The following is a 24,938-nucleotide window of genomic DNA, read 5'->3' on the forward strand; positions in this document are numbered from 1 at the left end:
AATTTATTAACAAATTTTTATGAGAAAATATCCTAATAAATACATTTTCGTTTAAATCTAAAAACCAAAAGCATTTGGGATATTTGGGTCTATAATAATTTATTAGCTACTTTATAAGCTACCACTCATCAGAAAGACTAAAAATTTTAATATTTTTCTCACAAAGATCATTTTGAGCATTCAAACTAAATTTTCTAGGGTCTCCCGAAAACAAATTATTTCCGCTTTTAAGCTTGAAATTAATAACCAAAGCTAATCCTTGGATAAGGCAAAAAGGAAAAATAACGTTTTCAAACCTCTCTACACGACCAGGTATTTGCTTTATTTATTTTGTTCTTGTTTCGCTAAATTTCATTTTAACTTTATGAGCAAACATCCGGAAAGATCCATCTTGTTCTATATCTAAGAACTGAAAAGATCCGGTATATTTGCGTCAACTTAAAAGACTTCCCCTCCAAAATTAATTTAGCAAACAAAACCAGGGAGACAAGCTAAGCTAGTAAATTACTTGAGTTCACAATGTATCCCTCTCCCTTTAGTGAACGTCACGAATGTAAATGGGGTAATACATTCAATAAAAGGAAATGGCGGCACTTTTTCTTTTCGAAGACTATGTTATCTTTCATCTTAATACTTTGTCAACATTGCGTCTGGTGAGTAACACCATTCTTTAAAGTAAAACGTTGAACAATGGATTCTAATCTTTTTCTTTCTTAGCTTGAAAGGAGCATCATTGAGACACTTACTTTGGTTGGTGACTATTTATATCGTTTTAACGACTTTATTTATGATGATTTTGAAAGCGTTGACTTTTTAAATGACAAGACTGTGATTTCTTCAAACACATAAATTTGTTGGAATTTTTATTTCAGTTCATTTAGCCTCATTGAAGAAAATACAGAGATCGTTGGCTTCTTTATTCACTTTTATTTAAGCTGGCTTTTCATTATGCACTTTAATTTGCTTTGTTTCATGTTTGTAAAGATGGATTTTTGTGTTCGATATTTCACTCAGTTTTTGATGAGCTAGAGTTTTGAAATTTTGTATATTAGTTTTTATTTTTGATGAAAATAAGCTATTTTAATATTATCAGAATATAGTTTTCAATTAATCATTCATTTAAATTAAATTTTGTTTCCATAAACAAATGATAAATGGTACTGATTTTGAGGGAAAATGGTTTAAGATTTTTTTAATATTTATATTGAAAAGTTATAAATCAAGAACTGACACTCGAAAATAATCAATATAAAAATACTATCTCGTTTTTATTGCACTAAAAAAAGTGGGTTTTTAAAAACTATTTTCATTAAATGTTTCTCTTATGGAATGCTGCTTCAATTTTTAACCGACAATGTTTAAAAGCGTTTTTTTTAGTATCAAAATTTGAATATTGCAAATTCAATTGAGCAAGGAAAATAATTTCCCCACTTTTGTTTTTGTTTTATTTAGTTATTCAGACATATACGAAGGTTTTTCCCTTTAAAAATATAGAAAGAGGGAGGGGGGAGGTGGCTGCCTACGATGGATGATAGTTACTTTGCAGTCAAAACAACTTTTAAAAAAAGAAGAAATTATTGATTTTGAAAGTTTTTTAAGCTTGAGTCGATGGATGCAATTATCGGATGTTAAATTATTTGATGCATGATTGCAAGTACTCGATTTAGCTTAGTTTCAGTTGTATTTACGCCCCTTTTGCAAACAACAAAAGATTATTTTGTAATGCATTTTTTAAATTTTGAACTGATGTCAGATAACGAAAGCAATACCTGAACTGGCACCTTCGTCTTCATATTTTCGCCCTACACCAAAGAATGTTTGTTTGACCCTCTGTGTCAGATAAAACATTCATCATACCTACACGAAATATCATACGATTAAATAGTATTTCAAGCCAAGAACCCTCCAGTCTCTAAGCTAAAACCTTACCAACAGGTTATCACTTCTTCAGAAGAAAGCGAATTTTAGTTTCGATTTGATAAATTTTATGAGGAAAGTTAAATAAAATCTCAAAACAACCAATAGGTATTCTTGGAGCGAATCAGGAAAATGCTCTTCCCATTTAAAATCACTGAAAGATAAGATTTTCTGTCTCATCCAACAACTTGTGGAGTTATCAATCCCTTTTTTATCTTATTAGTTATAAACCTATTTTCATTCTTGGGTTGAAACAATAGAAAAGTAAGGTAAAACTATTTCCATAGTGAGTAGAGAATTGACAGATAAGTTTAGTGAGAGCAGATGGCCAAATCGGGCAAAGTGATGAAATATAATGAATTTAATAATTGTTATGCGAGTGCAACTGATATACGGTGAAGGGATCAACAGCATTTTGTCATCAGTCTACAACTCTTTCCACCATCGAGTAAACTGCACTTGAGGATGTACTCTCAATCCCATATACATTCCTCATTCGATTGTAATTGTCTGTTTCCTAACATTTTTTTTTTGTAAATAATCATTAGATTATTGCGCATTGAGCCTTTCTAGAGGAATCTGTGGACGTATCTCACTTGTTTTGTCTCTTCTTTTTCATTCAATTACACATTATCTCTACCATTTTGCACAGTATTCTTTTGATATACAGAGCCATTTAACAGAGAAATCTTTACCATGTGGAATAATGCCGCTAGAACAATTTCATTTTCATTGGGTTTCATTGGGGCGCGGCACACACTTAATCCGCCGAATGTTAAATATATCAAGAGAAATCTTACAAAATTAAAAACTTTCTTTAACAAGTACAACTTATCTTGAAAAAATTGCGACATAAATATTTAATTCTGTAAACCTACTTCCCCCGTAAATTTATAAAGTAATTTTGAATTTTGCTATTTTTTCTTCACATGATTTGTTTTATATCTGTAAAAATTAAATTTTATAATCGATTTTGTTCTCATTTTCTGATTCTGTTCTCTTTTAATTTTATCCATTTTTGTATTTCGATGGTAATATTTAATTTCAGTACTTAATTGTCAGTTTATCAACTAATAAATATGCCTTGATTTCATACCATTGGTGACACAAAGTAAAAAATTTTGAAATTTTTTTTTCAAGAAACCATAATGTATATAAAATGAATTAAAAATTAAAAATAAACAATCATTAAAAGAAGAATTCTTTTTAGTACATAAAAAAATGCTCTTAAAAACTCTTTAAAATTTATTTATCCTTTCATTCAGTCAAGCAGTTCATTAATAATTAATTAATTAATTATGACATGTACTCCTATTAAGAAATTCATACTGTCTCTTTTATCAAGGAGATAATTACTAAGGAGAAACCAACAAAGTTTGTTCGAACTTAAGCTCATTTTTAAGATCTCTGTGTCTACTCTGTAAAACGTCTTTTATATAATCTCTTCCTGTCTCTTAATTAATTATAATGCACCATAATCGAGAATTCTATCGAATTTCTTAATTGGGCGAACAAATTAATATACAGTATGTAAATGTCCTTTAATTAATTGCAACATTGTTTTCGTTTAAGATTCCGCAGAATATATTAATTAACAGACAAGTATTTGTGGTAGTTTATTAATTTCGTAAACAAAATCAAACCCAGTACAAAGGCCCTTTAAGTCTTTTGAGGCTTCTTTTCCTTAAAATATCCCAATATTTCGAATATTAAATAATTTTGGAAAGATTTGAAGAGAGATTCATTAAAACTTTATTGAACAGCCTATGTGAAAAAGAACATTAAAAGTTTCTGAATAACTATTTTATTTAAACTATTTGCTGATTTAAAAAATAAATATATGGTACTTTTTGTATTTAATTAGCATAAAATTTTCTGGAAATGACTTAAAATTTAAAATTTCTAGTATGAATCGCGATGAAATCAATCCAACAAATAAAACAACACAAAATTAAATTTTCAAATAAACTATATAGCTTAAGGCATTAAATTCATGAAACTTCGTGCCCTAGATTATAAATTTATAAGCAGATATATATGTTACCGGGAATGTATGAAACACCGGCATTTTATAGAATACCTAGGAATTATATAGCGTAGCGTTAGACAAAGTGTGAAATGTGATAATGATTACATAATTACTCTAGGCATTATATAGAACGACAAAGGATGTTTAGGTGAAGTATGAAAAAAAGTATGAAGTATAATAATGCCATTATTTAAAGGACGTTCATTCCTTAAAAGTATAAATGTTATTTTGAAAATCATGATACAGTGTCAGTAAAACATATATTCAAAATGCATTAAAAAATCAATATTGTACAAAACAGAATTTATCTTTTTTAAAGAAAACAAAACAAAACAAAAAAAATGTTGCCTTTACTGTACCAATATAGAAAATAATTTTAGTTTGAATTACACTTAATTTTATTTCTTATTAAAAGTAAAACAAAATCATTAAATGAACCGTTTCATATTTTGCCACCTTGTAAATTGATATTCTATAGAATACCTAAGAAATGTGTGAAATGTTAATAGTTTCATACATATTGCAGGTTATTTTTCGGCATTCGACAGAATTCCTAACTTTGTCGATAACATATGTGTGTGTGTGTGTGTGTGTGTGTGTGTGTGTGTGTGTGTGTGTGTGTGTGTGTGTGTGTGTGTGTGTGTGTGTGTGTGTGTGTGTGTGTGAGAGAGAGAGAGAGAGAGAGAGAGAGAGAGAGAGAGATGACATATAATAACAGTCTTAATTAATTCCACTGCATTTTCCTCAGTATTTCCACACAGTCTAAATAGTACCATCTTCATTAAATAAATATTAGAAAATTCAGAAGGAATTTGTCCTTGATGAAGACAGAGTAAACAAATAGATTAAATTGAAAATGATAAATTGGACAATGCAGTGCATGATTGATACGGAATTAAATTAGACACCTCAGATGAATGCAAGTATCCATGACAACTCATTTATTTGAGTTAAAAGAGTATCAGACTATAACAAAGAAAGTATTTCCCTAAGGACAGCTGTTAAGTTCTGTCCTATGTATTATCAACATCCCTTTTCTCAACTAATACAAATGTTTCTTCCATGAATATGGTATTAACGGAGAAAACGTTTCACCGAATTCTGACACATAATTACTCAGTTTATGTTGAAATATATAGATTGTTTGAAATTTAAGCTGGAGAGATAATTCAAACTTAGGCAAAAGAATACTATTTAATTTAAACTAAAAGCGTTAATGACTTTATCAAGGCAAGCATTTATGCCCGAAAGATGAAGATCGCATAGAAATTAATAAAGATGTCGAACTTAATAAAGAAGAAGGAAAAAGCAAAGTTCACAATACTTCAATAATACAATTGGTTAACAATTTCACGAAATGATTGTTAACCAATTGTATTATTGAAGTAAATAGATTGAGCTCATAAGGCTTGCCAACATGTATGTTTGTTTAGAAAAAAACACTATTGTTACATTGAGCAGAAATTTAAATGCTAAACGTGGTTTAATTAATGGGGACAAGAATAGTCGTTACACGCTTAATTGAATATATTGTTACTGCTAGAGAAACTGACTCAGGAAAAGCTGTTGTCAATACACGAATTAACCTCAGCCCATCCAATCCAATTATGCCTTTCCAAATGACAAGAAGACAGTTTCCGCTGAAAGTTGGCTTTTGCAATGACTATCAATTAGTTTTAGTGACAAACGTTTCAAAGAGTTGCATTATACTTGCCAAATGGTTTATTTACTCGTGGGTCTTTTCAAGAGTGACTAAATCTAACTGTTGTTGTCTTTTTTGCATCAATTACCGAAACTGAAAAATAAAGAATTCCGGATGATTGCGCGAGGTATGGTAACTTGTAAAAGCTTCCTCATCAATAGAATGTCTTTGCTATTTTATTTATACACCTCACTGAATGTTTAAATACAACAATCCCACAAAAGAATAAATAATTTATTAGGGCGGGTTAGAGATGGTATAGAAAGTGCGAAGAAATGTCTTTTTGGTTTACTGATTGTATGCATAAAATTGTGTAAATTTTCAATGCTTATGTTGGTGTTACTTACGAAAAGATGCTGACATATGCTACAACTATGCTCTTTCTTAATATATATATCATTCGCATTTCGGAAAAGCCCTTCCCTAATTTGTTCTCCTAGTTCTGTTAAGCAGTTCTTTTGACACTGCTAATTATTTGCCAACTATCAAAAATTTGATTTATAAAAAAAAGCATGCGAAGGCACAGTTGACTTAATATAGATTTCAACACCAAAAAGATTGTCAATTTAGGATTCTTGAGTATATGAAAGTAGAACTGGGAGAACAGTGATGGATATTCGAGCCTTAATACATTATCTTTTAAATTTTTGAAGAAATTTGTTAAACATAAGAAGGCGTATTGTTGATATGAAACAGACAAGGGATTTAAAGTTTAAAGTTTCATTTCTATGCAACATAAAATGAAAATATAGATATTTGTATCGCTCATAAAGTATTCTCAACTTCACATTCTAAAAGGATTTTCTTTAGTAATTTTTCTATTTCTATTAGTTCCTTTTTCGATTTATTGTGATTTTAAAATAAATTATTATTTTAGATTTTGTTAAAATCATGATTAATTATTATTTTCTAATTTATCAAAATCCCAAATAAATTATTTTTATTCAATCGGAAAGAATTATTTGTGTCTAATTTTCATTTCAAAATAATAATTAATTAATAATTAATAATTTAATTTTAAATAACAATTTAATTAATTATCTATTTTTATTCCTACCATATTATTTGTTAAAAAATATTGTGAACTATTCCGAACAGTTAGATAGAAATAATTTTTAGGTTCTGAATTCTACAATGGCTCGCTAGACCATAACTTTTTTGTTTTCATAAATCAATTGAAATTGTGTCGTATTTTTTGATATGTTGAAATAAATGCAATTTACTTAATCGCATTTCCAGTTTAAACTTGAATGGCTACTAAAAATATTCTCATGCAAAATAAGAGAGGGCAGCACGTGATATCCGTTCTTCATATGAAATCGAAAAAAGAGAGGAAGGGGGATGGAAAAATTCCTTGTTGCGTGCCACTTCGTCTCTGAAAGTGTTACTTTTCATCCCTGTAGGTGTCGCTCGTTGTTTGAGATTGTACCTTCAATGCATGTTTCGATGCATCTTAAAAAATGTAAGATTTGATACTCAAATAGCAACTATCATAATATATATTTAAATACACTTATATGGATAGTATTATCTCCTAATTTAAAGACCATATTTTACAGCATTTAGTTAGGTATATTTCCGTTTATAACTAAGGTTTTTTAAACTTCTCCTAAAAATATGTTTAAAAACTTAATATGATTAACATTTGTAATTAAAAGTATTCTAAACAAATGTAATTAAAAATGTAGCAAGAGCAACATATGTAATTAAACACATTCTAAGTAAATATAACTAAAAATGAATAACTTTTTAACTTTTGTAATTAAACATATTCTCTGTGAAAGTTGCTGTAATACTTTTTTTTTAATATTTTAGTACCCTTAACCTTTTTGGTTCTTTGGATAGTTTATATATTTTATAAGATGTCGTATTCTATTTTGGGAATGTGCGACTGATTTGATACAATTAAGAGACCATAGAGTATTTGAGGTATTTATTGATTCGACTTAATTTTTATATCAAATTATAAAGTGTATGAACTATTTAAGATTCCACTTGTATGATCTACAAAAAAACTTAAGTGATTAAAGTACTTAATATTTTCCCAAATATATGATTTAAATCCCTTTATGCTCGAAACTTTTCTTTGAAGTCTAACGTATTATTGCTTAACAAACAATAACATCAGTACCACTTTTACAAACTAAAAGAAAAATTTAAATTTGCAAACCAACAACGAATGTTTCCGATTTTTTTTTTTTTTACATCTGATGTAAGCTTAAAACATTATAACAGAAATTTTAAAGCATTTATAGCAGAAATTTAAAAATAAATTAATATTTGATAATGGTTGCAACAAATTCAGTTTTTTGCTTCCTTAACTGAAATCTCGAAAATTAAAATATGTGTTGATTGCCAAGCAGCATTTTTTGCATTTTTTTGATGCGAGATAACTTTTTTTAAGAGTATGTCAGCATATCCATGATAGGAAGAAAATTGATGATTACAAAGGATTATAACTGTTTTATGGACACTAGTACAAAGATAAAATACACATCTCGTAGTAAAATGGAGCTCAAAAGATTTTTTCCAATATGCCTTTTATTCTTGTCGTAGCACAATTCAAACGATTGATATTGTTTTTTTTTTTTAAATTTCTGAACTTCATATTTTCTTTTAAAATCGGTTTCTGTTTACTGCCTTCAAATGAGAAATTAATTTCCCCAATGTTTTGATATGCGGCCACCCCTTGTTCTTTTGCACTTACATCTTGTTTCTATAAAGAACCGATACCATTTAGATATCCATTTAATATCAGGTACATTGTCTTAGGAATGATGAGATTTCTGTACCGTCATGACAAAAAAAAAAAAAAAAAAAAAAAAAAAAAAACGCATTTTAAAAATAGGGTTAATGCCTTTCCGACGAGTTTGATCATTTTCATTTACGCTACATAAAGAATGAAACTTCTTTTTACTATTTTCTGTAAATCTTAAGTTTTTACCTTTGTTCATTTAATAATTACAGCTATTTGGAATCAGGCAACCATTTTTAATTAATTAGCAATATCTAATGCCAAATTCCTAACGAATAGAGCACTCTCTGTAAACTATGGCTGAATTTAATTACAGTTTGAAATCTACTTTAATGTATCACTTTCATTCCACCTACGTGAAAAATTAATTTGATCACTAAGGTAAATAATTCTATGGAATCGTCACTAAAGAGCTGATAATGGACTTCGCTTATTTGTTTGTCTTCCTTTACCGATGGCAAACTCAAGGGACACATACATTAAAGTGAACTTCAATGCAATTGCCTAATTCGATTAACATCGCGAGTCCCATTTAAAAGCTGAATTAGCTAGTCGTTGACGGAATTTAACTCTGTTCTTAAAGCGATGAGTAATTGGGAAAGGCAACAACAGCCGCCATTCCTTATTTTCCAAAGGAGTCACAGTTAAGAGACACCAAAAAGCTTAGAATTTGAAAGGAAATAAGAAGTTAGGATTTATTGCCTGTGAATTTATCAACAAAACATTAAATGAGATGTTATCCTTTATATTGAGAAGCAGTTTTGCCCAAAGTATACTTCTGTAGTAAGGAAACTTTTTGTAGACTAGTATATATTATCACTAACTCTGTTGCATTCTTGGCAAAAGGGTCATTATGCAAGTTGAAGCACTTCAAATATTTAACTGCACTGATTTGAGATATTCCGTTCTTAGTCGATATATCATATCTGTCACTAGTTTTTCTAATTTTTTATTTATTAACTTTTTTACATTTGGCGTTAGTGGAATACCTACGTATTTCACATTTCCTTTTTTAATGAGATAGATTTCGAAATACCTATCTTATCCCAGTAATTTTTATGATATCTTGGAGTATTTTATTGACAATTGTATAACAACTATATTTTTTTACTTTAAAATATATTCGCCAGTCGGTATAAATAAAAATATTTACACAGTTTCCTATTTTCTACAATAATTTTACTACACAAAAGGTTGGAAATATATCGTGCATTGAAATTTTTCTGAGTTTTTTATTGATAAAATTGTACAAATCCGTTCAGGATATCTTACCTTATTTCCAAAAAGAACACTAAGATATTTCCACAACAAAAATCTTGTAACAATTTAAAATAAGCCTTTAGAAATTCGTACTAAGAAGTTTATTTCTTACTCAACGGGGATCTAAAACGTGATAGCTACAGTATCTGACAGGTGTTAACAAACTACAAAAGCGAGAACTGGCGCGACTTGAATATAAAGTAGAGAGCATACTTAAGCCAATAAATGTCGACATATTCGAATGAAATCTTTTGAGAATTTTGATGCAAAAGCCTCAGCAATAAATTCTTCAGCATTTGCTTATTTAAGAAATAGAAATCTTATATTTAAAATGCATTTCTGAAATAAAACAAAGCAAATACATTGAATATTAAATACTATTACTTCATAAAATAGGATTATTATTTAATTAAACAGAAAATATTATATATAGAGGAAAAAGAATTTTTAAAAACAAGCTTTTATTAATTTTCTATAGTGTAATTTTTTTTAATTTTAAAAACTTTTTACTTTTTAGTCTTTTATTTATAGTTCATTATTTAAAATATTATAGAATCTTGGAATAACTTATTCTTTCAAATTTCCTACCAAGTGCTTGTGTGGAATTAAAATTTCATTAAATTAATGAATTAACAGATATTCAAGTTTTGGAAATATTACAGAACTGTAATGTTATTGAGAATACACAATTGTAAAAAATGTAAGAGAACTAATACCAGGAGTACGTATTTTATCTTTACAGGCATGAAGAGCATCAATTAAATAAAAGTGTGAATAGACCGTTAAAAAATAAATTCATAATCTAGATTTGTAATTGATACAAGGTTTATAATCGATGCCTATACTGTGATTATTATAAAGTTTGTAATCGATGCTTCATTGTTATCGATATAAAATTTGTTTATGAAAAGGTGACTGGCGAACAGTACAAAAGTTATACAGTAAAACATTTCTTTTTTGTACAATAAGATCTGAAGTGTTTTGATCCAATTATTAACTAAATCGTTGCTAAGTTAGAATAATTTTCATTCTAAAATGTTAAGATGGATGACGTCAATAAAGTTTTTGAAATGAAATATAGAAGAATAGATGTTGCTTTAAGTCCCAAGTAAAAACATAATGCAAGAAAATGACTTCATATTCATGATGCATTTTAATTACGAATTCTAAGTAATGAAAACGTGAGATAAACATTTAAAATAGTCTTAAACACTTAAATATCTGTTTAATTGCGCATGTGTCTAGAGCATATTATATAAATTTAATTCAAAAAAAATATTTCAAACAGACTTTTATCAGTATACCAAACAACGGATTTTTTTTTAGTTAACTTCTGCTTTTTAATCATGAGATAAAATATTTCTCAAGCTTCATATCCGGTGTTGGCCCATGCATACCGAATCTAAATTTAATTAATTAATGATTAAATAATAATTAATATTTAAATTAATAAGTAAGTATCAAAATGTAAAGATAGTATTTTATCATGTAGAAAACACTAGCATGCAAATTTTCAATTCTCTAGCAAGTAAGGAAATGAGAGCAAACAGAATAAAAAATTCCATCTTTACAAGCATGAAACAAGTTAAAAAAACTGTTTAAAAAGGATATAAATTGATATTTCGTTTTTTTAAATATTTAAACTTTTTTGCACCATTTATTTACCCATGTCCCGAAAGGCATACTGCACAAATTTGGGATTCTTAAAATGATTTTCACCTCTATCCTCTCCTCCATCCGTCCAGGATACTTTGATTCTAAAATCCGGAACTAGATACATTACACACTCAATAAAAGTTTTAAATAAAAACCTCTGAGAATTAAAGATTTAATTACAAGTAATGCGTCCTTAAGAATTTAATTACGGTTTTTAGTCTTTGATTTGATGATTTAATTAAAGCATCAATTTTTACGAGAATTCCAGAAGCATAAGAATCATCAGTAGCTTTACCAGTTTAATTAAATTCACATTGCGTCATTTTATTCTGCTTTAAAACTTTCCCTGCTTTCTATCTTGCAAAATTAAGTTCACGACTTATAAGTTTAGAACTATTTCAAAAAAATTTCTACTTTCTCACCGAGTAATTAGCAATTTATTTTTATTTTACCCCTGAATAAATGCACTATTAACCAGATGGCTGGTAAATTTACAGTCCAACTTCACCTCGAAAAAAAGATATCACTGAAATATGCGAATCTGTTATTGCAACTTTACATCATTTTCGAATAAACCTTTTAAAATTAATTTACACCTACTTAATTTTGTAGCTTTACAACAATTTAACATATACCAATTGTTATTTTCACCCCTTCACTTACGAATTTATTTAATCTCCTAATTATATGAATATCCTATCTGGGACATTTATTGTTATTTCTATCCCTATAATGGCATAAAGAGCTTTTGAGATATTAAAGAGTTTCCAAGTGGTTTTTGTATTTTAAATTACTTAATAATTTCATTAAATATCCGACTTAAAAAGGCTAAAAATTTCTGTAATTCGATGCATTAGTCAGACGCGTCAGTGTAAGCGAAGAGGTTAAATGAATTTTGCACCAACCCGTTACTATCATCTTATATCGATTTTGCATCAGCCTATTATTTTAAATTTACATAAAATTTCTACCTTTTATGTTCAGCTTTGTAATTCTAAATATATATCTAAGATCAATATTTAAGGAATTAAAGCCAAAGTCAATATTTTTAGAACACGCTTGTATTATTAATTGGGTGAATTTATGATAGAATGTAGGAATAAATAAAATTCATTACTACATTTAAACAGATTTTAAGATTAGATTCTTTGTTAGATATTTGTTTAAGATATTTATTATATTTTGTTTTCTGCCAGTTTGTCAAATTCATTTCTGTCGGTTTCTTCTTCTTCTTCTTAATTTCGGTTTTCCAGATAATAGATTCCAGAATTTGATTCATGATAAATTAGCATTTACAGCATTTGAATTTACTATTTATTGATGGCATGCCACTTATATTTAATTTTCAAGTCACAGAAATTCAAATATTCTTATGGCTCATTTACATTGTTTGAAAGATTCCCCGGAAATTCACGTTTTCTATTAAAGTGTCTACCTGAGTAAAGATCACAAGTTAACAAAATAAAATTTGATAATCATTAGCAGTGAATGAGAGCTATTACATATTTAATATGTTTCTGTCCAAATGTCCTAATGATGTATTAATGCATACATTTAGAGAATGTTACTCATTTCAAATGTCATTTTAATCATCTGAATATATTCTAAATTACATGCTCGTTCTCTACTAATAATGTGCGGTTTCAAATTAGAATAGTTTCTAAAAGCGTCCGGATTTTCTAAACTTTGACCCTAAGAGCTCTAGATATTGAGAGACAGGGTTAATTGGGAGAAAACCGAGAGTGTCGTTGATAATTAGAAATTACTGGAAAGCTTAATTTTGAGGATAATGATTGCAAAAGTTTGGATAGATTGAAAATTAATCATGTCCGAAGGATTTATGATACTAAGGTTCCATCATTCACTAAAATAAGGAGAATATATTCTATGAATGTAAAAGTTGGGATATATTTTTCAAAGATTTTTTGAATCAAATAATGATAAGCTACATTTGTTATTACATTTAGATAAGCAATTTGTAAATATCTTTATATAAAAAAAATTCATATCATAAAGATAAACGGACTATCCTGAACATTTAATTAAAAAATGGAACAAATCAGAGACATTTATTCAGATGGAACAAAAATTCGAATATCTAGAAACAAGCAAGCAAATCGAGCTGCATTTCTTAAAAAAACATTCTGCAAGATTTCATTTTATCTCCTAAATCCAAGTATATCGGAAAAGTCGGGACAACCCAATTAACTCGGGATTAATGGCCCCTTTATTTTGATAATAATGAAGGTAAGAAGTTACATATAATGGAAATTAAAAATGTTAAAAGAGTGAAAGCATTAATTTGCCATTATTTTTTTAAATATTGTGGTCATATTCTATATATAGTAAATAATTGGAAAGAACTTTTCAAAAGTTAATTTTTCCCAATTATTTTTAGCTCAGAATTTTTTAAATATCTTAAAGTAAATTATAGACACTGTAAGTAAAACCAGCGAAAGTATTATTCCCTCATTTCGCTCACACACCATACTCAATACATTATTTTGTATTTAGTTTTATAATGTAGGAGAAAAATTGAGAATGGGAATCTTAAACCTCTTCCTTTTAAATGACTTAGTTCAAATTTAAATATTCAATTTTCAATTTCGATATCAGGCTTACATACAAAGTTTATTTTATCTAGCTTCTTGCGTTTCTAAATTATTGATTTTATATATTCAGGAACAGAAAAACAAAATTACAATCTACCCATTTACGAATTTGGACCAAAATTAGATACAGATTTACAATTTTAGTTTGATTACCATATATCTTTAATAGTACACCCCTAGCAGACGCACAGCATATGGCAAATCTAAATGACAGGCCGCCTCGTATAGTAATATTTCGGGTTTTACGATCGACAAATAACCAGCAGCTATTGTGCTTACCTTTCGAGTGGGGGCATTTACCATTATCGGTAATGGTCCCAAAAATCAACAACATCATTATAGTAAGAATCAAATATAAAAATTCATCTAATTTGCTATACGCTAAGGTAACATTTTCACACACGCACGAGCACACTAAGAAGTTGATGGAAATTCATAATTCTAATATAGAGAAGCATAACAAATTTCAACCATCTAGTTCTCCGCTTCTGTGAGTTGTCATGTTCATAGTCAAACACAATTCTCTTTCTTGCCCTATTCATTCAGCTTCAAAGTGTGGAGATTTATCACAACCTGAAGGACAATTTTTTAAAATAAATATATTCTTTGTGTATATTTCGTATACTGGGAAATAAAAATGGTACAAGCCGGAATATTTCTCTTAAAACCGTAAGAAACCGAGGAAGTTTATTTAAAATGAGTCAAAAACTCAAAAACAAGGACGTCTGGAACTCTGTGACTGCTCAATATATCAAAGAGATTGAAAGCTTGGGGAGAAATACTTTAAATTCAATTTGTAAGATTCATGTTTATCCGTATAAGAAATAAATCCGAGGAAAATAAAACCTATATTCAAATATTATAATATTATACAGCTCATTTTTTCATACCGTCGGAATTTCTAAGCTGAGACAAAAATTGAAAAACTGGAACGTCTAGACGCAGAGTAAATTTGAAAACAAATTAAATACCTTGGTCGCCAAAATTTCGTAAAATTTATTCTGGAAGATTTCTTTTTACCTCTACAGCAAAAGAAAAAAAATGACAAATAAAAGAGCTACTTTCAGATTTTTTATTGTTCTATACACCTACTCTTTTCACTTTTTCACTTAGCGTCAGAATTTATAACATTTTTTACACTAATTAATGGTCCGAAATTTCTCTTCTTTTACTGCGCTTATTTTTCATTCAGCACCATGGAGATTTTTATAGGCGGCTTCTGCGCAAGAAAGGATAAGTCTTAACAATTTTATGGATATTCCCCCATTTCGCGACTTTTCTCAGATAATCAATAATTAGCACGATCTGTTGAGAATAAACGAAACTTTGTTCACTCAACTGAGAAATGAAAATGAGTTTAATCAATGACGATGTTTTAATTAAAGGAAATGGGGAAAAAAAGAAAGCTATTCTTCGATGCTATTATAAAACCACCTAAAAAAATAAAAAAAATCTGGAAATTTCACAAAAAATGCAACAAAATAAAACATTGTTACCAGATTAATTTATTAGCATGCAGACTTCGTAAAAACGGTTTTTATTTAAATAAAGAAATGAATACTTCTCGAATTAATTATCGGCTTTAATTTTTATTTAAATATAGTAAAGGAGAATAGGTGTTTTTTCAATACAATATGCTAATAATCATTTCCATTTGTTTTATTTTTTTCTAAACTCGGATAAGAGCAGGTTTTCTTATAAGATCTTGAATGATTTTAAATTTAAGACTGAAAAGAAAGATTTGATTGTAACGGATAGGAATTTAAACAAATAATTGAAATAAATCTTTTGCTGTCTTTATTTGATAAATGAATTACCTATGGCGCAGCATGAGATAAAAAAAAGAATGACATCAATATGGGTTTCATTTAGTAAATACTAAAATGTAATTTATTACATTAATTAATTTCAAATAAAGATTGCGGTGTCTTCTGCTTTGAGGTTCTAATCCCAGATATCTATTATATTTAACAGGCCCATGACGCAAGATAAAATGTAACATTTTCTGTTGGTCAAACTATATTAAAGCCCCTAAATAGAAGTCTGCCTTAGATTCTACTATGGGAGAAGGAGGAGAGCCTCCTGGAGGACAGTTAAAAGAAACTTGCCCTGATTTTTATGTTTTATAAGGAGAACAGAAATATCTCCAGTTTTCCCCTCAACCATAGTAAGCAACTCAGCAAGACGCTAGAACGCATAATATTTGCCCTATAAGTCACACTGCTCTGATACAGCTTAACTGACTGGATCAGGTGTCTTACAAGAATCTGATATTGATCTTACCACGAGGACAGGGCTCATAATCAATTTTCTAAAATTCATGTTGCTCTGCCATTCAGTCTCTTAGACTAGATGTTTTACAAAACTTTGTGTTGAGTTTAGCAAGAGGACAGAGCTTGTAACAACTTTCAAAGTTATGAAAGGAAAGATAAGCATGCACGCACAAGATAAAACGTCAAACAGGAACTAAATCTATTTTATAAATAACGCACTTCACTGGCTGTTGCCAAATGTACTTAGTTACACGATGCTAATAAATGCATGGTAAAACTCATAGTTTACTACAAATATTATTAAAGAACTAATAATCATCTTTATACGATTCCTATTGCTCTGCTATAGCTTAATTTTTAAGTCAAGTATCTTACAAAAATTTTGTATTTAATGAGATTGCTCCATGATTATGTGATCTGTTGTTTAAATAATGTTTTTTAGTTATTAAAATTATATTAATATTGGCTTGTTTCACTTTAATAACATAATACTTTTCGTTTTGCCTTCTTTCTGAATTTTAGTTCATTGGGGGTAAGAATGGATAGTTGACAATCTTAATTCAGAACCTCAGAATCGCAATTCAATACCATATTTTATCACAGATATCTCATGTGAGCAACCCTAGTGTAAATTTGTTGGGCGAGAACCAACTCCAGCTGATATGCTGCATTGTGAAAGCTGTTTCCGTTACTGAAACATACATAAAATACATGTAACCAATATATACATAAATTTGCCTGTTGCCTGTTATAGATTAAAATCTACATGTTAGATTTACGTACATTTAGCAGACATACTGTCTGCTAAATGTCCTGTCAACCAACTGCTGTCGCTTAATGTCCTCAACCGTAACCATGTTAACTCATTTAATTTAATACTGTCTGTTTTCAAGTACTATTGCTCAAATTTTCAGAAATTTAAAAGACTGACTTGTAAAATATATCATGATTGAAATATTATTAAATAGTGAAATATCATTACATTATTATTCAAATATTTAAATATGTTAAGATTGAAATATTATTACGAAGCAAAATATTATTAAATTATTACAGTTTAAATATATCATTTCTTAATTGGAATAATGTTTGCACAAATCTGAACTACCTTAAATTAATTAAATTATTACAGTTAATCTGTTTCGAAATTTCGAACGATTCAGAATTTTTGATATCGGGTACTGTCTTAATTACATTGAATTAATTAAAACCGAATTAGTTTGATATTTGTGTTTATTTGAATATGATTTCGGAATTTCATATCGTACAATATTTGGCAAAAGTTTTGTTTCATGGTTATTTAGTTGATATTTTACATTATAATGAAAAATATTACAAGAAATGTTTAGAAACCACGATTTACACAAGTTTTAATTCCTAAGTTTAAATTATTTTATTTGATACTCAAAATTGGTTAACAACTGAGGAATTTTGATACTGTCTGAAAATGTTCTATATTTTCACTTATGAAACCCATAGTGAAAGAATCAAAAGTAAATTAAACTTTATAATATAATCTTAATTCAATAAGAACTTTTACACAAATAGGATCCAGCACTATAGATCCTGAAATAACGCGGAATAAAAATTTTAAGAGGAAAATAAAATAATAAATGAAGCTTTTTAAAACAAGTTTTTACTAGTGTACTAAAAAGTGGAATACTTTCTGATCAAAAATATCGGCATCAAAATAAAATTTTAAAATGTGAAGCCTAGAAAGGAACACTCTAATCAAATAAGAATTTTAATTTTTAATGAAAGTTTAGAAATTTCCACTCTTATGGTATTTATTGGAGCTTAATGTTTATTGAATTATTTTCAGTATCATCGGCTTTTACTATTTTTTATATCAACATTTTTGACAATTTTTAACTAGATGGTGAATTAATAAAGAAGGGCATTTAAAAGCCTTTTTTCATCTTTATAATTTTTCTTTTTTAGTCTAATATTTTTCTTCATTATAAATATCACTGAATCGCAAAATTATTATTTTTCTTAAATTGACTAGATGGCACCATTAATATGTAATTAGAATCTAATTGAAATTAAGACCTAGACTTAATTGCTTAGACCGAACCGAACTTTGAAGCTATATTTCCTAAAGGAGGATATTTTAATAAAATTTAAAAGAAAAGTTTACAAGTGGTTTTGCAGTACAGCATATCTGAGAAAAATTTAGCATCTTAAACTCCCTTTTCTGAATCATTTCTTTATTTGTACTATACGGATTCGCATAGTACTCTATATTTTAGGAATATAATCGGATATGTATATTTTAAGAAATCGTGGTCAGTGAGTCTACTTATATATACATTCATTCAAAATCTTTTTTCAGCCTTTTATTGCTGATAAGATATTTAACTAATAATCTTTGTAATCACTAACAATACAGGATATTCACTTTAATCGTTATCCAGTCATTAAGCATTGCAAATAGACATATATATCTATATAGAAAAATAAATTATGTAAAAAATAATATTCTACGTTGTTCGAGTCAATAAATGGACTTCTAAAATTACATCTAGATTTTTATACTGTTCCTCAGTCTTAATAATTATATTCAATAAAATATTTTTGTCAGAAAAATATTTTTAAAAATAAGAATTTCTCTCTTCTGATGTAAAAATTGACCGAGTTAAGATTTCAATATCACTATTTTAGATACTTCAATGGTTGCTTATAAGAAGCCCTATGAATCAAAAGGAGCGCATACACAAGGCTGCCGTTGATTGGCTTCAATTAGTAAAACTAATTAGCTTCAAAATTCTATCACTTTTTAGCCACAGAAGAATGGAACTTCTTTTATTTAAAATATTACCGTGTCAAGAATAATTTATTAAATATGATTAATAAGACCAAGGAACAATATATAAATGTAGATCTGGTATTGTTTTCAGCGGTCTATTTATGGACACATATAACATAGGATAAAATTCTTTAAAGCATTTTTCCAACTGGAAGCATATGTTTGTTTCTTTCGGTTTAGAAATTAAGTGTTCGGATAAGACTAGGATGGAAAACACCCTGTATTTTATAAACTTCGAGTTCAAACGAAAAAAATAATTCATTGAATATAATGAAAAAATTGCAAATGGGTACAAATGAGTCGGAAAATAACTGATGTCGCTTTTAAACAAAATAATTTATTTTGTGTTAAAAATTTAAATAACGAAGATAAGATTTTCAAATGTTAAATATAATTTAGTGCTTATTTATACTCTGCATAAAACTCACGATTAATCCTTTTAAAACTATAGGGCTTTATATCTTCAAATGAAACCCAAGTTGCTTCTCAAAGAATTTAAATATTTTACTAAATGTAAAAATGTAGATAAATTTATCCTGTAAAGAAATCTAACATGGAGAGAAAAAATCCCGAAGCCATTGTATATGACATTTGCATGAGATTGCACTTTAAAGGAATGTAATATTTTAAAAAATCTAAGAAACTAAAAACAAACAAAGTTGCGAAACATAAGCACTGGCTTAAAATGAAACATAGGCATTTTTGTTTGTTAATTCATTCCACAAAGTGAGAGAAAATTGCACTGGAATAAAATTCAAAACAAGCTTAACTTTGAACGTTGTTTGAAAAAGGAAAATGAGCTAAATATTATTGCGTTGTTTTGAATACTATACTTTAGATCTGGGGAATAAGAAAAATCTGCCGAGTTCGCAAAATATATGCGCATATTTTCAAGCAGCTGTTAGAGTAACGTTATTTTTGAATTTAAATCTGAAAAATTTTAAACTAGTTGCACTGAAACGGTTTTTTTTAACTTTTTAAGTGTGAGTTCAGTCAAAAAAATTATTCGAGTTCGACTTTAAAATGTATTGCTACAAGAAAGAAATATCTAAAAGGAAATGTAGAAAGATTTCATTAGAATTAGGTGGGATTTTACAGCAAATTATGTTAAAATTGGATAATTCATTTAAAAATAATGAAAAGAAATAAAAATAGATGGAGAAGTAAATAAGTATACATTTTCTAATAAAAATAAATGGAAAAGTAAATAACTATACAGTTTCTAATAAAAATAGATGGAGAAATAAACTAGTATACATTTTCTTACCTAATTTCATAATAATACATTGCAAAAACTCATATCAGTAAGATTTATATAATAATGAATAGATTATTTCAATTAGATTCTTCATTAAGATCCCTTATTTAGATTCTTTTTTCTCAGATACCTTGAATTACTCTTAACTTTTAATTTCCTTTATCTTCAAATGAACGTTACGTTGAGATTTTGTGTTTACTTTTTAGTGTATTTCGTTACAATGTTGATTTTTAAAAACAGAAATATATACTAAGTACCAATTTTAAATCAGAAAAGAGGTTATTTGATGAAAGATTTCTGGAGTAAGACCCAAAGAGAAATTCATGCAGAAAATATCTTCAAATGAATTTCATTTTAATATCGACATTCTAGGCACTTTTTTTGGAAAAAAAAATCTTATTTGTAAGAGAGAATTCGTGAGCAGAAATTTTCCCATTTACAAATCGTTCTTGATTTGAGACCGAGTTCCATTCGGACTGATAGGTCGTAAGCCGAATTTGTATTTTTTTACCACATTTTTTCTTTCAAATGGGATTTAAAAAATGTTATATACAAACACACACAAAAAAAATCAATCTCGGTGCTATTGTTTATATGTGAAAAATACATGATATTCATTCTATTGCACATTATATAAACAAAAACAAAACCCGAATAAACAGAATTTAATTTAGAGTTTATTTCTTTACTAGCCGCCTTTGGAGACCAGCCGGTTCTCTGGAAATATGTTTAATTTCACTTAATTCTTTTATAAATAACTTTGTGTTTATGATTCACTAAACAGTATATTTTTAAGCATCATATTGTAACAGATATTATAGTTATGTTAATAGATTTACATCTGTTCTATTTATTGGGTACATGAACCTTCCAAATAGAGCTGAGTCCCATACCATCGTTATGGCAATAACAGCTGAACTGCGTGGGTAATCTGTTTCAAAATTCAAGTTGCCTTTTGTTATAACCTAATTTCTTTTTCTGATTTCTCCTATAAACTGAGCAGATAATAAGGAAAATCTTTCTAATTTAGCTGTCAACAATGGAAAAAATCCTGAGATTTAATATTTGTCAAACAATGGAAATGGCTTGAATTTCATTGTAGCAACGAAATCTATTGCTGAAAATTCTGCAAAAAATATTTTTGAAGGATGTCAAAAATCAAGAAAAAATTTCAATTAAATTGATTGCATTGAAAGAGCTTTTTAAATCTTTAAAACAATTTAAAATTCAATTTTATGCAGTAATATTTTCGGAAATTGAGGAAAAATAAAATCTTGCTTAATTTTTAATTAATAAATTTTTTTTGAAAAGTCACAAAATCTATATTTCGACCCTTTAATGCCAAAATTCGCAGTTCTAGGTCAAACGACTTGTCTTTTAGAGTTCCAACACACACACACACACACACACACACACACACACACACACACACACACACACACACACACACACCTTTAATAGTAGTATAGATTTATTTTCTTTTATGGTCATAAATAGCCTAGGTCGAGGAGCAGGTGCAGTTGCAGATTTTTTTTTATTCAGTCATAAAGAATATTTATTTTGGAATCTTCAAAATTATAAAATATCCATGACAGGCAATTATATAGGCACGTAATTTAATAAATGATATTTTTTTGCAGATGATCAGAGAGCAGAATGGCGGCCTTCGTCGCCAAGCAAATGATGGGCAACAAACTCAGCGCTGTGAAAGGTAAGACATTTGCTTGTTATTTCCTTTCAACTTAAAATTTGTAAACGCGAAGTAAAAAACTGACCATATATCTTCTCTAAGATATATTGCGCCTAGATACAAACCTTTTAGTAATATTTCATGCTAGTCTAGAAAATATGGAAAAGATATATTCTTGAGGTGGGAAATTAAACTTTTAAAAAGTTCTTAAATATTTAAGTCTGGCATAACCAGGGTTCCATATCTTATATTAGTATATTACTGTTCAATTTTTACAGTCGGTTGAGGAATTTTATGAATTAAATATTCTTTTTATAAATTAGTCAAGGATTGGCACGAACCTAAAAAATAGTAAACGGAAATTTAAATGGAAGAAGCTATGATATTTGTTCAAACAATTATATTGTATTATTTTTCCTAAAATAAACAATTGATTATTAAATTTAAAGTGGCATTTTTTTCTTGATATTTAGTATCAGGTTCTATACTTCTAGAAACATTACAGCTGGTATAAGTTTAAAATAAATGTATGTGATTTTTAAAAAAGAATGGATGTAATTGTATGGAATACTAAAATAAAAAAACAAAACAATAAGCAATAGTACAGAAATAGTTTCCATTAAATAGATTTCAATTGGAAACAGAAAACATATCATAACCAGAAATTTTAGCCATTATTCTGCCAAGATATGCGAGTGTTAGACAGAGAGAACCATCAAAACAATAATAATACAGATACCGTGATTTGCACAAAATAGCTCCTATTTCGAGCAACATATGTACAGATCTTCCATAAAGAGGTACTTTCCGTCGTCGGCGAAGTTTTCGTTTACTAATATTTTATTTTTTCATCTCAGAGGAAATGAGAACCTACATATTGAACGGAGCAACTTCTCATACCCACATTCGTCATAACTTTTTTTCTCAGCCTCCGAGGAGAAAGAGAGATAGAGGCATTATAATTGAGTAGAGTAAATCCACAACTTGCCGTAGCATTCCAATATCTAAACATTCCAACACCTTCGATTAATAAATTCGGGCTTTGTAGCCAATGAACCATAGTTGCCATTGCGAGTTTTGCCTGCGATAACTCCTACTCGTCATCAGTTATGGAGCTGTTAACCAAGCAACACCACCAATATTGCACCTTCCAGGGAAAAGGGAACCTGTCAATGTCGTTTCACATTTGAAGTGTGCTCTTGAGTTACAAAGAAGTGGAATTGGAAATGAATTGACCAAAGTGAATGATCGGATCACCAGAAAGGGCAATATGGTTATCAAATACTGTGGAAAATACACCTGTTACGAGTGTATCACATGCGGAATTCTTACAAGGAGGTCATCTCTTCACTGGCAATAGAGCCGTTAACTACCCAACAACATTATTATTGCACAGTCAAGAGAGCTGAGGGTATGCTTCTTTATACCACATCACATCCTCGAAGTGATTTCCTCGTGGACAAGGTGCGCATCAACATTCTTGATATGTGAACAAATAGGTTGGTTTTGGAAGGTTAAGAAGCCGATCTCATGCACAAAGCTGGAACAGGCAATAGTACTGAAGTGGAACGATTATGTCATGAACATTTATCTAGCAGAATAGTTTTTGATCATAAGTCATTTCTAAACTTACATTGGTAACTTCTTGTAATGGAAAACTAGATAATAAATATTCAAATTGCAGAGATTCAAAGACCGTGAAAAAGAGATGTGCCATAGCAATCATCATAAGTTTTGAAGAGGACTGTTCCTATCTTGGTGAGGGTTATTACATGATATGATGGGTGTTAAATAATGGAAGCGGATCGGTCAAAAATAAATACTAGTTCAAGGTCCTAGCCTTGGTATGGGTTATTGCGTGATATTACGGGTGTTAAATAAGAAACAGTAATACCCGCATCATTTCAAGAAAATTTAACCTTGACAGATTCTTTGGTAGCGTACAAATTGCCCAGTAGACTCTGAAGTATATTGAGGTTTCTTTAATATACTTGATATTTCGCTAGATTCAGGCATTAAAAAAAAGGCTGATTTTACATCTTCCACTGCCTGCTAAAATTCTACTTATCTTTTGTGAAGTATTCTATAGTTGTAGAAGAATTATCTAAATTAAGGTGAGCTTCTTAGCTAAATTTTTGTAACTCTTCATTGCTTGAAAATTGTGAATGTGAATATAGTGAGAGTAGTAAAGTGATAGTGGTTGCATTGCTTCTATCCGTAACTCTTTGTTTCTTCCAACATGTGATATTTACAAATTCTACATCATTAGCCTAATATACTTTTTCGTGGCTTCCTGCTTTATTTGAATTCAGTATCAGATGCTAGGTGGTTAACACAGAAATTTGTTTTTAATAATTTGAATTTTTGACCATCGGATGGCAAGTAGTCGAGACTACAGCTAATTTGCTTTCTCATTCATAAAACTGATTCCTGTCTTTATTTTTACGGGCTTTTTTATAGATAAATGCAATAATATTACATAGATTGGTACAAATGCATATAAAAATATTATTTCCAATTGTTTTAGATTGAAAATGTCTTGAAAAAATAGTGTTCAATGCATGGATAATAACTTCATCTTATTACAAAATGTATAAAAAATAGCGGTTTTATAATGCATTATAATATGTGTACTTTATTATAATACGTAATTTTAATTATAGAATGATTTTCAGACATTGCCCTTTGAAACTTATTTTAGAGTATATAAGCATTGTAGTAATGACTAGAATTAAAAGGTTTTTCTTATTTCAATTTCTTATAAATAATTTTTAATTTAATCAGGAAATAAAGCTTTATTCAATTTTTTTAGCATATTTGAATACTAAAATCAGACAAAACAATCGGCTGTTTAAGTATAATCCTTTTAAAATAGAGAAGATTCCTCACGTATATTAAACTACAATGTTTATTTAGTAGCTATTATTCCATTTCAAACGACACTTTTGATTTAACTGTACTATCCGAGGTACAAAAG

General features: G+C 28.7%; 1 protein-coding gene across 2 annotated transcripts in view; it reads left to right on the forward strand.

Moving 5' to 3' along the window:
• LOC129958570 (complexin-like) overlaps positions 1–24,938 on the forward strand; it is a 198,232-nt gene that overhangs the window by 73,117 nt on the left and 100,177 nt on the right. For both annotated transcript variants that reach the window (XM_056071132.1, XM_056071133.1), the window contains exon 2: positions 21,912–21,982. In XM_056071132.1, the coding sequence (XP_055927107.1) occupies positions 21,928–21,982 (55 nt within the window). In that variant the 5' untranslated portion in view covers positions 21,912–21,927. The remainder of the gene's footprint in view (positions 1–21,911; positions 21,983–24,938) is intronic.

This window comes from Argiope bruennichi, chromosome X1, assembly GCF_947563725.1.
Source record: "Argiope bruennichi chromosome X1, qqArgBrue1.1, whole genome shotgun sequence".
Taxonomy (NCBI): domain Eukaryota; kingdom Metazoa; phylum Arthropoda; class Arachnida; order Araneae; family Araneidae; genus Argiope; species Argiope bruennichi.